Source organism: Rana temporaria, chromosome 2 (assembly GCF_905171775.1).
Source record: "Rana temporaria chromosome 2, aRanTem1.1, whole genome shotgun sequence".
In the NCBI taxonomy this organism is placed as follows: Eukaryota; Metazoa; Chordata; class Amphibia; order Anura; family Ranidae; genus Rana; species Rana temporaria.
The window spans coordinates 84244609-84261570 of NC_053490.1; the positions used below are offsets into that span (position 1 = coordinate 84244609).

Genomic DNA, 16962 nt, shown 5'->3' on the forward strand with positions numbered 1-16962 from the left:
CTGTGCCCACCCACATAGCCACCCAGTGCATGGTTACATTCCCAAGATGTTATAGGGCATGTTGTTCTGTTGAGCACAGCTACCCTATTACTTTTATATGTACCAGATACCCCCTAGGGTATATACGACAGCACTCCTTTAACCACGTAAGGACCGCCTCCTGCAGATATACGTCGGCAGATTGGCACGGTTGGGCACAGGCACGTACCTGTACATCCCCTTTAAGTGCCCAGCCGTGGGCTCCATGACCACGGCCGCGGGACCCGCGGACCCGATCGCCGCCGGTGTCCCGCGATCGGTCACAGGAGCTGAAAAACGGGGAGAGGTGAGTGTAAACACACCTTCCCCGTTCTTCACAGTGGCAGCTTCATTGATCGTGTGTTCCCTGATATAGGGAAACACGATCAATGACGTCACACGTCCAGCCCCGCCCCCCTATAGTTAGAAAAACATATGAGGTCACACATAACCCCTACAGCGCTCCCCTAGTGGTTAACTCCTAAACTGCAATTGTCATTTTCACAGTAAACAATGCATTTTTATAGAATTTTTTGCTGTGAAAATGACAATGGTCCCAAAAATGTGTCAAAATTGGCCGATGTGTCCGCCATAATGTCGCAGTCATGAAAAAAAATCGCTGATCGCCGCCATTAGGATTAAAAAAAATTATATTAATAAAAATGCCATAAAACTATCCCCTATTTTGTAAACGCTATAAATTTTGCGCAAACCAATCAGTAAACTCTTATTGCGATTTTTTTTTTACCAATAATATGTAGAAGAATACGTATAAACTGAGAAAAAAAAAAAATTATATCTTTTTTTGGGGTATTTATTATAGCAAAAAGTAAAAAATATAGATTTTTTTTCAAAATTGTCGCTCTATTTTTGTTTATAGCGCAAAAAATAAAAACCGCAGAGGTGATCAAATACCACCAAAAGAAAGCTCTATTTGTGGGAAAAAAAGGACGCCAATTTTGTTTGAGAGCCACATCACACGACCGCGCAATTGTCTGTTAAAGCGACGCAGTACCGAATCGCAAAAACTGGCCAGGTCCTTTACCTGCATAAAGGTTTGGGTCTTAAGTGGTTAACTTAAACTTCAAACACTTCCCTTAATTTCGAATATATATAAATCACAGCGCTATGTGATAACAAATGTGATCCTGAAAAACATACAAGTCCTTTACAGTCCCAACATGTTTCGTGTTCATAGGTGCTCATACTCAGAATAAACAATCAGCGCTCCATAGACTTGTGCTCAGACCAAGTGCCCCACATTGATGTGCACTCACCCAGGGGCAGACTGACAACTCATGGGGCCCCCGGGCAATAGAAGATTATGGGGCCCCTGGGCTTACAGGTGACCACCACGCCAGGAGGCAGTGCAGAGGCGGGGCAGCTAAAATCTCTGGATTTTCACCTCAAAAGCATGTCAGTTTCAGACATATCAGGGACAGATGTAAAAAACACAGGTTTTTACATATTGTCCCTGGTTTTACCTGAGCCTGGCAACCCTGATGGGGCCCCCTAGTGGCATGGGGCCCTCGGGCAATGCCTGAGTGTCTCAATGGTCAGTCCGCCCCTGCACTCACCCCTGGGTGTTTATCATCTATCTCTGGTATGGTCGCTTAGGTAGGTGGAGAGACCCCAGGATAAATCCTTTGCTGGCAGCTCATTTACTGGCCATAGATGGAAATGATAAAAAAAAGATCCTAATTGCGTAAAACCGTTTACCCCTTTCGCTACCACAGACGTTTTTGCATATTTTTTTGCACACATGTTTAAAAAATCATTTTAGGCCTGAAGATTACACAAAACCCCAAACATTATATCTTTTCTAAAAGCAGACACCATAGAGAATAAAATAGCGGTAGTTCAAATTTTTTATGTCGCATGATATCACCGCAATGGTCTAGGAAAGGCAATATTTTAGGGCAAACAAATAAATTACCCACATTTTTGGTAAAATATAAAAGACGAGGTTGCGCCAAGTAAATAGATACCCAACATGCCAAACATTGATATGAATTCAAACTTCAGTACCCTATATGTTCTATAGGCGACACTTTAAAGGCCCCCTATAGGTATCAGTTTAGTGCTGCTCTCACTCCAGGATACATGGTGACATGTAACATGAGCATCGCAATCAATGTTTTCACGTGTAGGCGCCCCGATGCATGTGTTTACATTCATGTGTGTGTATATTTGGGGGTGGGGGGGCCTCAAAATGTTTGCAAAAAAAAATACATTTTTTACTTAACTTTTTTTTTTTCATCACATAAGGGACAAACAGTCCCCTATGTGCTGATTTTTTGGTGACAGGTTCTCTTTATTGAGATATGCAGGGTCTAAAATACCCTGCATATCTCTCCTGTATTTCACTGAATGTTTTACAATGCAGATTGAAATGCAGATTGCAGGAAGCTCTTAATGCCTCTTGCTTTTTTTGTCGAAAATATTTTTTATTGAAAAAGTTTACAACATACAATCTCCCCTAGCACCAAAGTCAAAAGTCTCTGGGTCATTTTTGACACCGACATGACAATGGATGCACAAATAGGGTCAGTAGTCAGCGGATCTCATCACGTGCTGCGCCTACTACGCAGACTCACCCCCTTTATCCCGAAAGAGGACATAGCAGTCGTGGTTGGAACAATCATCAATTCCAGACTCGACTACGCAAATGCCCTCTATTTTTGTCTCCCCAAATACCAAATCACTCGTCTCGTCTGCAAGTCGTTCAAAACACGGCCACTCGACTAGTGACCGGCAAAAAAATATGGGAATCAATCTCACCTTCACTGAGATTCCTTCATTGGTTGCCAGTAAAAGACAGAATCACTTTCAAGGCACTCTGCCTAATGCATAAGTGTATTCAAGGAAACGCTCCCCAATATCTATGCGAAAAAATAAAAGCCCACAACTCCAACCGCGCTTTGCGATCCTCCAATCAAAACCTGGTGGAGATACCCAAAGCCAGATACAAGTCCAAAGGAGATCGAAGATTTGCAGTCCAGGGACCTCGGCTATGGAATGCATTACCAACTAACATCCGACTGGAGTCGGACCACTTGGCCTTAAGGAGAAAGATTAAAACCCATCTCTTCTGAGGTCTAGGGGTTTTCCTTGCCATGAAATGACTACAGCGCCCAGAGGCGATTCAGTTTGCATGTGTTGCGCTTTACAAGTTTCTCACTCACTCACAATGGTATACAATGCAAGGTATTCACTCTTAATGCCTCTTAATTGCCTTTAATGTACAATCAAATCCACATAAAAAAAAACATAAAGTGTCAGGTCCTCTTAAAGCGGAACTCTAAATATGAAGTATAGCTTATCCATATCTATTATCATCTGCATCAACATTTCGCTATGCATAATTTTTAAATGCATTTAAATACCTTTATTCTGTGTTAAGACACAGACCCTTCCGGGTCTGTCTCCCGCGGGAGTGGGCGTGTCGCTCCCCTTTCTGTGTACCCGAGTGATTCGCTGGGAGTCTTTTGCTATGTCTCCTGGGAGCACAGCGTCATGCTTTCCAGGAGACTAGACGAAAGACGAAATCTCGCGGAATTTTAAACGTCCGCTTCCCAGAAGTATTTGCTTGTGGGCTTCACGCTGCCCACAAGCAAAATTAAAAAGTCCTGAGGATATTTTTATAAAGTGACATTTCATGCCAAATCAGAATGCGGGGCAAAATGAAAAAATGCCTTCGCGCTACTACAGACTCCTTGATAGTAATAGCCCAAAAGAAATAAGGTGCAGCAATACCTAATAGTGTTTACAATACACAAATACAGAAATCATAAATATAAAGGGGTTCTGCGCAAACCAACACACTGGTGGGACAAGAGAAAATGATGGATCACTATATATATACACAATAAATGTGAATAATGGTGAAGGTAAAGGTGAAAAACAGTCCCAATATGTAATGAAATTAATCAGAAGAGTGAAGCTCAAAATGAGTGAAATAAATGAATGAATCAAATGAAATGGATAAATATAAAAATGAGTGAGAAAATGAGTGAAAATTTTTTGTAAAAGTGTCCCAATAATGATGTGCCAAGCTGCCAGATGATAGCCGCAATGTAGCTGAACTTCCACTAGGCGAATGATTGACAGATGTATGGTCCACTCCCTCACCAGGCTCCCAGACGAAGACACGTGACCCTGTGTCGTAACGCGTAGAGATTGGATAGGACGTACACCTGGAGTGACGTAAGCCGGCGCTGAAGACGCCGCTCGTGTGTTTTTTACTTGTTGCATGTTTTACAGTTTTTTGATGTAAGCGCAGGTTATTCTATTAAAATACCCCCCTGAGTCTTACGATAATACACTATTGGAGCCCTTGTGTTTTCTTTTCTCCCTCCCCGTTCGGAGCTTAATTAGAGATTGGCCGAGGAGACGCTCCAGCAGTCATTATTAAGAGGGAAGATCTTTACGGTTGTCAACACAGGATTTACACTCAGGATCTATTGGATGCCTTTTATTTTTTGTTTTGAGGTAAGAGTTCTAGGAGCCTGGTGAGGGAGTGGACCATACATCTGTCAATCATCCGCCTAGTGGAAGTTCAGCTACATTGCGGCTATCATCTGGCAGCTTGGCACATCATTATTGGGACACTTTTACACTCATTGTTCACAAATTATTTCACTCATTTTTATATTTATCCATTTCATTTGATTCATGCATTTATTTTACTCATTTTGAGCTTCACTCTTCTGATTCATTTCATCACATATTGGGACTGTTTTTCACCTTTACCTTCACCAGAATGCGGGGCAGTAGCAACATAAGGCATGTGAGTACAAGCTTGTTAACATTACAAGCGTTAAATTAACAGAAAAAAAAAAAACTTCGGGACCGCGGAACCCCCGCTTTAAATATGAGACCTGGTTCAGGTAGCCGGGGACCAGTCAATTTCTAAGTCAAAAGTCAAAAGTCCACGGACCAGTTTCAGCGAACATGTTCGATCGTGTGTATGGCCGATTGGACAGGTTTCCAGCGGACATTTGTCCAGCCGACCGTTTTCCAGCGGACAAAAATTTCTTAGCATGGTAAGAAACATGTCCGCTGGAAGCCTGTCCGTCGGACATTTTCGGTTGTCTGTACAGACTCACCGTACATGTCCACTCGGCCGAAAGCCCTCGCATGCGTCGAAGTGATTTGACGCATGCGTGGAAGCATTGACCTTCCAGGGCCGCGTAATCGTCGCGGCCACGTCACCGCGTATAGTGTCCGCGTGGATTTCTGTTTGATGGTGTGTACAACTATCAGACCGAAGTCCGGCGGACCTTTTTCAGCGGACAGTCCGTCCGTGTGTACAAGGCCTTAGTGTTAGAGGTGCTGGAGCACAGATGCAGCATTGGACCAATGCGGCATCCACCTAGGTAAGTATGATTTAAAAAAAAACAGCAACATACATCTATTTTAATACCCAGCACTGTATCAGAAACTGCAATAATAACCTCCACATTAGTGGTAGTCAGTGGCAATGCTGTTAAATCCCCTAAAAAACCCAATCCTACACTAATAATCAGTGGCAGTATTATTTAAAACACCCACCACTGGTGGTCAATAGCAATGTTAAGTAACCACGTTCCCCCTACACTGGTGGTGTCAGTAAACGGCAATGTCGGAACTTTCAGTCACAGGATGTACAATAACTACTGAGACATATGATTTACCAAAAATCCTGTTAAATTTCCAGATCACAAGATCATAAAATGAAAACCTTATCAATAAAAAGAATTTATGATTCTTTGAAACTTACAAGGGAAAGGTCATTTGAGGGACTAGACGCTAGGGAAGGCTTCCTTATCGTTTCTACAGAGTAGGGAGGGAGTGCTTAATCACATTCCTGCTAGAAGGATTTGTGAGGGGTAAAAAAACATTATATTACATAGTTTGACTCGCTGGAGGTGAATCTTTTTATGATACAAGATTTTGCATGTCTTACTAAAACTAGCAACACTATAAAAACACGTCCAAGGGAAGAAAGTATACACAATATGAGGCAGTACAGTCAAATCATAAAGAGCTGTATATTTAGTATTTCATCTACATCCTCTGATGTGCCAAACCTTTAGGCAGTTCCACAAATGTGAATTATGGACATAGAGAGAGAAAGATAAACGTTTATCCGCTCTACTGACAAAGCTTTTCTGGATATTTGACAATCATATTAAATACCACTGAGTGTTTAATCTCCAAATAAGCAATCAGTTTCTCTGTTTGATCTTTTTATGCCCTGTATTTCTTTTCCCAAGCAAAAAAGAAAATCACAGGTTTATATAAAAGGAACATGTAACAATACACATAACAGAATTTCTGATTTACCTGTAAAATCCCTTTCTTGGTGTACATACAGAACACAGGAACTTGGTATTACATCATTGGTTATGCTGCTACCTTAAAATGATTGTACTATGAGAACAGTCTTAGCATAACATTTACTACTCTCTGCAAGTCTCAGTTTAGTGAATCATAAGTAACAAAGGGGAGGGACTCATGTCCTACAATGTACTCTAAGATAACAATTTTAGAGGTAAATCAAAAATCCTATTTTCTTAATTATACACTGCAAGACACAGGATCTTGAGGGCTGAGCAAATGAGGGGTGGGCAACACAGGAAGAAAATGCAAACAGGTGTAGAGCTTATCCCCAAAAGAGCCACTGTTTGGGGCCCCCTGGTTTTAGATATCTATGACTTTCCTGGTGCCACACCCTCTGACACACCAAGGCTGTGAGGGAATATTTATTATAGCAGTCCACAGTAATGCAACAGCCAAAGAATAGAAAGCAGCAATAAACACTACAACAAATAAGTGGAAGAGTTGCAAAAAAGTACAAATAAATAAACGTACGCACTAATAAGCAATAAGGCAGACCAGGGAATCCCTGATCCCTATACTCAGAAAAGTCCTTCCTCTCTAAAGGGTGAAGGTAGAACAATGATCCAGCAGTCTTTGACAAACCCTCCTCTACTGGTCAGTATGTTGGAGCCCAAATATGGCATTGAAACTCTAAATCCTTCCAAACCCAGGCATTAGGTGCCTGTGCTGTGTACTGTGTGGGCAATACTGTTCTTTCAATAGGGTGTAGTAAGGTTTGGTCAGCGATCTCTCATTGACTCCTGGGGTGACATTTTTTCTCCTTATCTCTGTCCAGGGCTCAGTTGTGTCGGCTGTATTGAAGTCCTTTTCGTGATCAAGCGACAACACCTGGCTTAATATTGATGTGTCCCTGGCACTGCAGTGTACTGACCCGACAGTCTGCTACACTGTGTGTATATTTTACACCAAGTCCTCTCTACAACTGCCCCAAGCCAAGGAATAGTCCTTCCTTTCCCTCACCTGCAAAGCTATGGTAATGCTGGAATATGTAGTTCCAGAGCCGATCTGTCAGCACGGGCTCTGTCTCCCTGGGGAGTGGGGACTACATCCCCCTCAGGTCATAGCTCGTCCCAGCAGGCTCTGTCCTCCCCAGGGTGCACGGCAGTCCATTTCTGCTTGCTTGATTGCTTCCTTCCTTCTCCTGGGTGGGGCTTCCTTGGGCAATACACACAGCCCTGCAGCAAGCCTTTGGAAGAAAAGAGGCTGTAGGCCATAAGACAACATTATCCCTGTTTGACACTAGGAAGGTATCCTTACAGCATAAGGCCCTTAACTCTGAGACATGTCTTGCAGAGGTGATAGCAACCAGGAAAGCAACCTTGTAAGTGAAAACAGGAATATGCCTATTAGGCTCAAATGGCAGTTTGACCAAGATGAGTTTCCACTGAGTCACTGGGGAGCAACACCTCACAGAACAGAGTTAGGTTATAGGGGGATGCCCAGGGGGGTCCACAAAAGCTTTTCCCATGTCCAGTCTATGAAAGATCAGCCGGTGCCCTGTACTGTTTCATTAAGATACTATTTTTTCCAGGTGTACCACTGATTTGCCATATGTATACTGCATAAAAGGTTAAAAGGCCCAATGACTTACTGTTAGGTGCTCTGCTCTGATCACTTTGGATGCTCTCACTGGACTGATTGCTGGAAAGTGATGACACACTAGAGCTCCGTACAAATCCAAAGGCTGCAAGTTTAGCCGCTGGAAGTCTGGAATAGCCAGGAGGACGGAGGGCCATCTGGCAAGGCTTTGGGAGATTTGACTTTGCTCCATTCAGAATAGAGCCTTTTTTAATATCATCTGTGGAAAATAAAAAGGAATATTGTAAGTAAAAAAAACATTCTGAGGTAAAGGTAATATACACATCAAAAAAGTTAAGAACATTCTTGTTTCTTATGGCAAGGACATTAGTTTAAGAATACTTTGTGCAGCTATATAATGCACATAGGCAATTTTTGCTACATTGCTCATAACCTATGATCACCCTATAAAGGACTGCTACACACAGGAAACAATGGAGTGCAGCATTTAATAGTGATCGATAATGATAGAAAAATGCTCTAAACCTGTGTAATCAGCTGCATATATAGCAAGTGTCAGTGATTAAATATAGGCAACTGCAGCTGATTTTAGTTTCATGATTGCCTTACCAAAAATTGCCTCTGTTCACGCAGCCTAGATTTTCAATTAACCGCATATAAGAGAGTAGACACTTACTAGTGTAGTTTTGTCCAAATCCAGAATTTAGGTGATAAACTGGTATAAAATATTCACTCTTTTGGCATATACAGTATGGCCCGGATTCACATACATTGGCACATATTTATGCCGGCGTAGCATATCAAATATACGCTACGCCGACGCAGTGCACAGAGGCAAGCACAGTATTCACAAAGCACTCGCCCCCAGTCGCTCTCAAATCTACGCTGGGTTTCCTCAGCGTAAGCCAGCGTAGGTGGAAGTGGGCGTGAGCCATGCTAATGAGGCGTGACCCATGTAAATGAAGGACTGAGCGTCATAAAGTTACGAATAATGTACAGCGCATGCGCCGTCCCGTGGATGCATCCCAGTGCGCATGCTCAGAATCACGTCGAAACAACTGCCTAAGATACGTTGAATCACTGCCTACGACGTGAACATAACCTACGCCTAGCTCTATTCACGTACTACGTAAACTACGACGGCTGTGTTCCCTGGTCCATACCTTTGCATGACTTGCGCCTCCTATATGGGGAATAACTTTACGCCGGACATAGGACTTACGCAAAGCGCGTATATTATGCCCCGGGGCGCAAGTACGTTTGTGAATCGGCGTATCTCCCTCATTTGCATAGGTGCATAGGAAATCAATAGGAGTACCACTTGCGGCCAGCGTAAATATGCGCCAACGATACACATGAATAAGCTGAAAATAAAAATGTCTAGAAAACGATTGACTCACAAGAATCACAAATAAAAATTGGAAAGTTCCCACTTACATTCATTACCATAGATTGATCCAACTTAGTTTTAAAAAAACTGGAAAGATTTGTGGCCGTATTCTCTATCAAATGCCATTGATTTATATAGATCAAATTGAAAAGGAAACTGCTGGAACTCTTTCACAGCAGCCCTCTTATGCTCTCCAATAATGTAGCCCTATGTCATCCATTACCTGGTTAGCGGCTATATTATGTCTCAATTAATTTCGCCAGTTTCGGACTATGAGGAGTTGTGGGAAAAATAAGCAACATGAGCAGCTTGTTTTTGGCACTGCACTAGAGATTTTTTTATTTTATTTTTCAGGGAGATAAACATACGAATACAGTAAAACCTTGGTTTGAGAGTAACTTGGTTTGAGAGCATTTTGCAAGACAAGCAAAATGTTGAAATAAATGTTGACTTGATATACAAGCAATGTCTTGATATACAAGTAGCGTCATGTCACAACTTTGTATAAAAGATAAGAAAGGCGCCTCTAAGTGTAGCAATATGGTTACATTTAATGAAGGTGCATCATTTAGCAACTCACATGGTTGATTAAAGCAGGAACATCTTAGGCCCCGTACACACGAGAGGATCGATCCGCTGAAATTTATACGCGGACCGGTTTCAGCGGATAGATCCCCTGGTGTGTACGATCCAGCGGATATTTTTCCGCAGGTTTTTTCCCCCGGGGATGGATTTCCAGCGGATCAAGATTTCTTCAGTACAGACTCAGCGGATCAATCCGTCCGATTACTTCAGTACAGACTCAGCGGATCAATCCGTCCGATTCCATCCCTCGCATGCGTCGTAATGATTCGACACATGCGTGGAAGTCCTTATATGACAGCGTCGCGCACGTCGCCGCGTCATCATCGCGGCAACGGCGCGACACGTCACCGCGGAGGGAATTCCGCGGGGATTTTGATCTCATGGTTAGTACAACCATGAGATCAAAATCCGCCAGAGGATTTATCCGCGGAAACGGTCCCCCGGACCGTTTCCGCGGATCGATCCTCTCGTGTGTACTAGGCCTAAGTATGCAGAGGAGACTGTCCTCTGCACCGCCATCGACTTCATCCCTTCCACACTGCGCTCCATGAGCGCTTCAAGCCAAGCTTTACTTAGATGTGCCTGTTTTAATCATCAGCCATGTGAGTTGCTAAATGTTGTACCTTCAATAAATGTAACCATATTGCTACACTTAGAGCAACCTCTCTTCTCTTTTATACTCTGTAGCTTTCGCTGGATTTTGCTTCTAATCCCCTTGTAGAGGCTGCATCGCTATACTCTTTTTATATGGACTATAAACTAAAGGATTTATGAATAAATGGTTGTGGAATGAATCATTTGAATTTCCATTATTTCTTATGGGGAAATTTGCTTTGATATACATGTGCTTTGGATTACAAGCATGTTTCCAGAACGAATTATGCTCGCAATCCAAGGTTTTACTGTACTTAATATTTGATATACCTGCCAGCATGGCAAACTGTAGGCTCTTTTTACATGTGTAGCACCCCCTTACTTTCAGTATGGGCACTACGCTAAAGTTAGTAGGGAATGGGAGAGTTACCTTGCTCCCATTCACTATTTGGTCAAATTTTGGGACTTCTGTCATTCCAGAAATGTCCACTGGGTCAGTCTGTGGTCCAGGGATGCAATATAATCCCTGGCCAGCAGTTGGCACCAGAGGGGTTCTGGCAGAGTAAGTTTCTCCAGCAGCCAATCAGAGGAGTTTTTACCTCGCGGGGCGTGCTGGAGAGGAGTATATCTGTGACAGGTGTCATGTGTTCTAGAATCTTCGCGGTGTCCCGTTCCAGGTGTGGCATCCACCTTCAGGGTGCCCACATCCATAGACCCCGCCGGCGTGGCCCACCTGGCCATGATTGCAGACTACTTGGGACCTCACCCGGAGGTACCAGGGGACCCCAGCGACTTGCTGGGTTCCCGAATCCACTGAAAGGATCCCAGGCTGGGTGCCGTTCGATTGAAGAGTCGGTTTGAGGAGGACCCAGAGGCAGGTCGTCCAACAGAGCCTGAGCAAACCAATTGGGGATCCAGTGACCAGAGTACTGACAGGTATGTTTGCTGTCATCTGGTGACCAATGCAGAAATCTACTGGGAGGATTCGCTCCATCTATTTATCTAGCTCAGTTACTGTAATTGGCCTGTGGCAGAGGCCCGAGCTGGGCCTGTGAGAGTGGCCTGTTCCTCCCAGAAAATCCTAAGTGGCGTCTCGGCTGCCAGGCCTGTAAAGAGAGGTCTGTCCGGGGACACTTTACCCACTCAGTTGAAGTGGCGACTAGTTACAAATTGGTACTACGCAGAGCAGTACTGACTGCTCTATTTAATAAAAAAACGGGAAAAACACTGCGCTAAACAAAAAATTGAAAATGCTGCTAGTACCAAAAATATAGATACAAATATTTAAGCAAAATAAAGAAAAGAAGAGGTACAGCGCAAATTCTAGTGTATAGAAATTCTGATGTGATACCAAAAAATTCCTGGCGTGACACAAATAAGTGAAGGTGACACAAAATTATAAGGTCAATTGCTATGCATCACTGAAACTAAACAATTGACTATAAATAAAAATGCACGTGAAAAACAAAAATAACTTGTAAATGAAGACAATATATGAATGTGTATAAAGTCTGTGAATGAATGAGATTGTGCAAGCAAAAAAGACTACAGGTGAGGTATTAGTCCATATGCTCCCAGATATCTTAAAGAAAACTTCTTTAAAAGAGTGAACTTCACAGCGAATGTCTTCAGAGAAAAGGATAGTACAGGGCTGACACAACCTTCCACCAAGGCACACCTGAGTGACAAAACAATGCCCTTACCAGATGTGGAGACCACAACGGTGGTCAGACTGGACCCGGGTATATTTAGAGTCACCCAAATGACTGTATGTAGCACACTGGATCTGTAGCACACTGGATCTGCTTCAAGCTATTTCCCATCGGTCAGAACGGATGAATGGCTCAGATGCAAAAAGAAAAGAAAAGGGCCCATAGTGCAACTTTGCAAAACAATTTAATGATCAAAGTAAAATATTGCACTTACAGATAGGTGGAGAATCATAAGCCCAATAAGGTGCACAAAGTGCGGTTTCAAAAGCTGGATCTCGGCGTCCTCTATGGCTTCCCCTTCCTGGGTCAGTTCAGGTTAGCGTAAAAAACGTCAGAATGCAGGCCACGCGTGACCTGACGAATGCAGGCCACGCGTGGCCTGCATTCTGACGTTTTTTACGCTAACCTGAACTGACCCAGGAAGGGGAAGCCATAGAGGACGCCGAGATCCAGCTTTTGAAACCGCACTTTGTGCACCTTATTGGGCTTATGATTCTCCACCTATCTGTAAGTGCAATATTTTACTTTGATCATTAAATTGTTTTGCAAAGTTGCACTATGGGCCCTTTCTTTCTTTTCGCATCTGAGCCATTCATCCGTTCTGACCGATGGGAAATAGCTTGAAGCAGATCCAGTGTGCTACAGATCCAGTGTGCTACATACAGTCATTTGGGTGACTCTAAATATACCCGGGTCCAGTCTGACCACCGTTGTGGTCTCCACATCTGGTAAGGGCATTGTTTTGTCACTCAGGTGTGCCTTGGTGGAAGGTTGTGTCAGCCCTGTACTATCCTTTTCTCTGAAGACATTCGCTGTGAAGTTCACTCTTTTAAAGAAGTTTTCTTTAAGATATCTGGGAGCATATGGACTAATACCTCACCTGTAGTCTTTTTTGCTTGCACAATCTCATTCATTCACAGACTTTATACACATTCATATATTGTCTTCATTTACAAGTTATTTTTGTTTTTCACGTGCATTTTTATTTATAGTCAATTGTTTAGTTTCAGTGATGCATAGCAATTGACCTTATAATTTTGTGTCACCTTCACTTATTTGTGTCACGCCAGGAATTTTTTGGTATCACATCAGAATTTCTATACACTAGAATTTGCGCTGTACCTCTTCTGCTCTATTTAATATCCAGGCCTGATACTGCAAGGTTCTTTCTCTCTCTCTATTCATCAACTTTGTCCTTCCAAATTGATGTTGATGTTGGCCGTGTTGGCTTGGAAAATAAAGCATTGGAAAAAACCTTTATTCACTGTCAGGACCTTCGCTCACTGTTTGTCTCTACAATTGCACCCCTAGACAACGCCAGGGTAACTTAATAGGCTGATCCCAAATCAAACAGTGGCTCCTTCGGGGGTAGCGCTACACATGTTTACCAACCTGAGCTTGAAATACAGGGAGTGCAGAATTATTAGGCAAATGAGTATTTTGACCACATCATCCTCTTTATGCATGTTGTCTTACTCCAAGCTGTATAGGCTCGAAAGCCTACTACCAATTAAGCATATTAGGTGATGTGCATCTCTGTAATGAGAAGGTGTGTGGTCTAATGACATCAACACCCTATATCAGGTGTGCATAATTATTAGTCAACTTCCTTTCCTTTGGCAAAATGGGTCAAAAGAAGGACTTGACAGGCTCAGAAAAGTCAAAAATAGTGAGATATCTTGCAGAGGGATGCAGCACTCTTAAAATTGCAAAGCTTCTGAAGCGTGATCATCGAAAAATCAAGCGTTTCATTCAAAATAGTCAACAGGGTCGCAAGAAGCGTGTGGAAAAACCAAGGCGCAAAATAACTGCCCATGAACTGAGAAAAGTCAAGCGTGCAGCTGCCAAGATGCCACTTGCCACCAGTTTGGCCATATTTCAGAGCTGCAACATCACTGGAGTGCCCAAAAGCACAAGGTGTGCAATACTCAGAGACATGGCCAAGGTAAGAAAGACTGAAAGACGACCACCACTGAACAAGACACACAAGCTGAAACGTCAAGACTGGGCCAAGAAATATCTCAAGACTGATTTTTCTAAGGTTTTATGGACTGATGAAATGAGAGTGAGTCTTGATGGGCCAGATGGATGGGCCCGTGCCTTGATTGGTAAAGGGCAGAGAGCTCCAGTCCGACTCAGACGCCAGCAAGGTGGAGGTGGAGTACTGGTTTGGGCTGGTATCATCAAAGATGAGCTTGTGGGGCCTTTTCGGGTTGAGGATGGAGTCAAGCTCAACTCCCAGTCCTACTGCCAGTTTCTGGAATACACCTTCTTCAAGCAGTGGTACAGGAAGAAGTCTGCATCCTTCAAGAAAAACATGATTTTCATGCAGGACAATGCTCCATCACACGCGTCCAAGTACTCCACAGCGTGGCTGGCAAGAAAGGGTATAAAAGAAGAAAAACTAATGACATGGCCTCCTTGTTCACCTGATCTGAACCCCATTGAGAACCTGTGGTCCATCATCAAATGTGAGATTTACAAGGAGGGAAAACAGTACACCTCTCTGAACAGTGTCTGGGAGGCTGTGGTTGCTGCTGCACGCAATGTTGATGGTGAACAGATCAAAACACTGACAGAATCCATGGATGGCAGGCTTTTGAGTGTCCTTGCAAAGAAAGGTGGCTATATCGGTCACTGATTTGTTTTTGTTTTGTTTTTGAATGTCAGAAATGTATATTTGTGAATGTTGAGATGTTATATTGGTTTCACTGGTAAAAATAAATAATTGAAATGGGTATATATTTTTTTTTTGTTAAGTTGCCTAATAATTATGCACAGTAATAGTCACCTGCACACACAGATATCCCCCTAAAATAGCTAAAACTAAAAACAAACTAAAAACTACTTCCAAAAATATTCAGCTTTGATATTAATGAGTTTTTTGGGTTCATTGAGAACATGGTTGTTGTTCAATAATAAAATTAATCCTCAAAAATACAACTTGCCTAATAATTCTGCACTCCCTGTATATGTAAACCCAAACACTGAGCCTCTCTTGGTTGCTCCCCTTTTCGTCTTTTAAAGTAAACCCTTCATACACCCAGTGAAGTGAACAGCCTCAGATGATACACAGGGATGAAACCAATCTCCCTACATAGGTTTTACATCTATATCTGCGGTCTTTACATTTATATACTGTTTAGAAAGTTAAGATCATGTTAGGAGATTTTCTCTTCCTGGTTAACACAGAGTAAGATTTTTGGGCATACAGCCAAGATAGCTAACATTGCTGATTGGAGTAAAGGCACACCCCCTCTCCACATAGGCAGAGACTCACAGACCTCGTACACACGATAGGTTAAACAGAGGACAACGGTCTGATGGACCGTTTTCATCGGTCAAAACCGATCGTGTGTGGACCCCATAGGTTGTTTAACCAAAAAAAGCCAACTTGCTTTAAATTTAACCGATGGGAAAAAAACGATCGTTAGTAGGCACAACTATCAGGTTAAAAATCCACGCATGCTCAGAATCAAGTCGACGCATGCTTGGAAGCATTGAACTTCTTTTTTTTCAGCACGTCTTTGTGTGTAACGTCACTGCGTTCTGACATGATCGTTTTTTTAACCGATGGTGTGTAGGCGCAACGGACCATCAGTCAGCTTCATCGGTTAACCGATGAAAATGGTCCATCGGTCCGTTCTCATCGGATGGACCGATCGTGTGTACGCGGCATCAAAGCTGTTTTGTAATAGGACCTGCTTTCTGCTAATCTATTTATTAACCTCCCCGCTCAAAAGATTCAGGCTGCTTTTGCCTAAAAAGTCTGAGAATTTGTCTGGAGTTATCAGGCTGATAACAGAGGAACTGTTGAGAGCCGGTTCACACTGGGGCGACTCGTCAGGCGGCGTCCCATTCGATGCAATGAAACCGTTCTAATAGGAGCGACGCAAGTCGCTCCGACTTACAAAAAGGTTCCTGCACGACTTCGGGGGCGGCTCGGGGGGACCAGCATTGACTTCTATACAGATGTCGTTTTGCTGGTCGCCTCTGAAGTCGTCCTCAGGGCGACTTGCAGAGTCGCCCCCGAAGTCGTGCCGCGGGAGTTTGAATCGGCTCTCAGGAGAGAGCTACGGGACTTAGCTCATTGAAGAGAGATAACAAAACACTGCAAATATATGTGCCCAGCTCAAATTTCATGTATTGGTTTACATCCACTTTAAATGTACAATTGAAAGGATTTTGTTATATTGGTTTGAAATGCAAAAAAATACCTGTTGATCCTACCTGAAGTCCAGTGAGCTCACAACTTTCTGTGCACTCTGCAGTTTTATCTCATGTAGTCTGCTCAAGTTTACCTCTGAACTACTAAACACCTCCTTATATGTTATGTTGATAAAGTGAGGGGAAGGTTTTTTGTCACCCAACTATTTCCTGTTCTAGTTTTTTAATATCTGTGTAGTGCTTCCCCCACAGAGGAGACGCTGAATTGTTTTGTGATTTATCTGCACACCTGAAGATGACACACCTCACTCACCCATCACTTACTGATGTACCCTGAGGTATTTTAAAGAATTTATTAAGTCAAATATAGCCTAAAACTATACAAACAAACAATAAGGCAATAACATTACTCAGAGAGATATGGTTAAACACCTGCAGTATTCTGACTAACAGTAATGAACCAAATTGAACTGCATTAACCTAGCAACAGTATATAAAACTCCCAGTTTTATCACACCATTGAATAATGAAAAAAAAGGGTGGTTATCAAAATTGGGGCCCTTGAAGAAAGCA

At 42.8% G+C, this 16962-nt stretch overlaps 1 protein-coding gene across 1 annotated transcript in view; it reads right to left on the reverse strand.

Annotated features, from left to right (window-relative positions):
• MTUS2 (microtubule associated scaffold protein 2) overlaps nt 1–16962 on the reverse strand; it is a 472945-nt gene that overhangs the window by 363558 nt on the left and 92425 nt on the right. The window contains exon 3 of the mRNA XM_040340468.1: nt 7994–8200. Within this exon, the coding sequence (XP_040196402.1) occupies nt 7994–8200 (207 nt within the window). The remainder of the gene's footprint in view (nt 1–7993; nt 8201–16962) is intronic.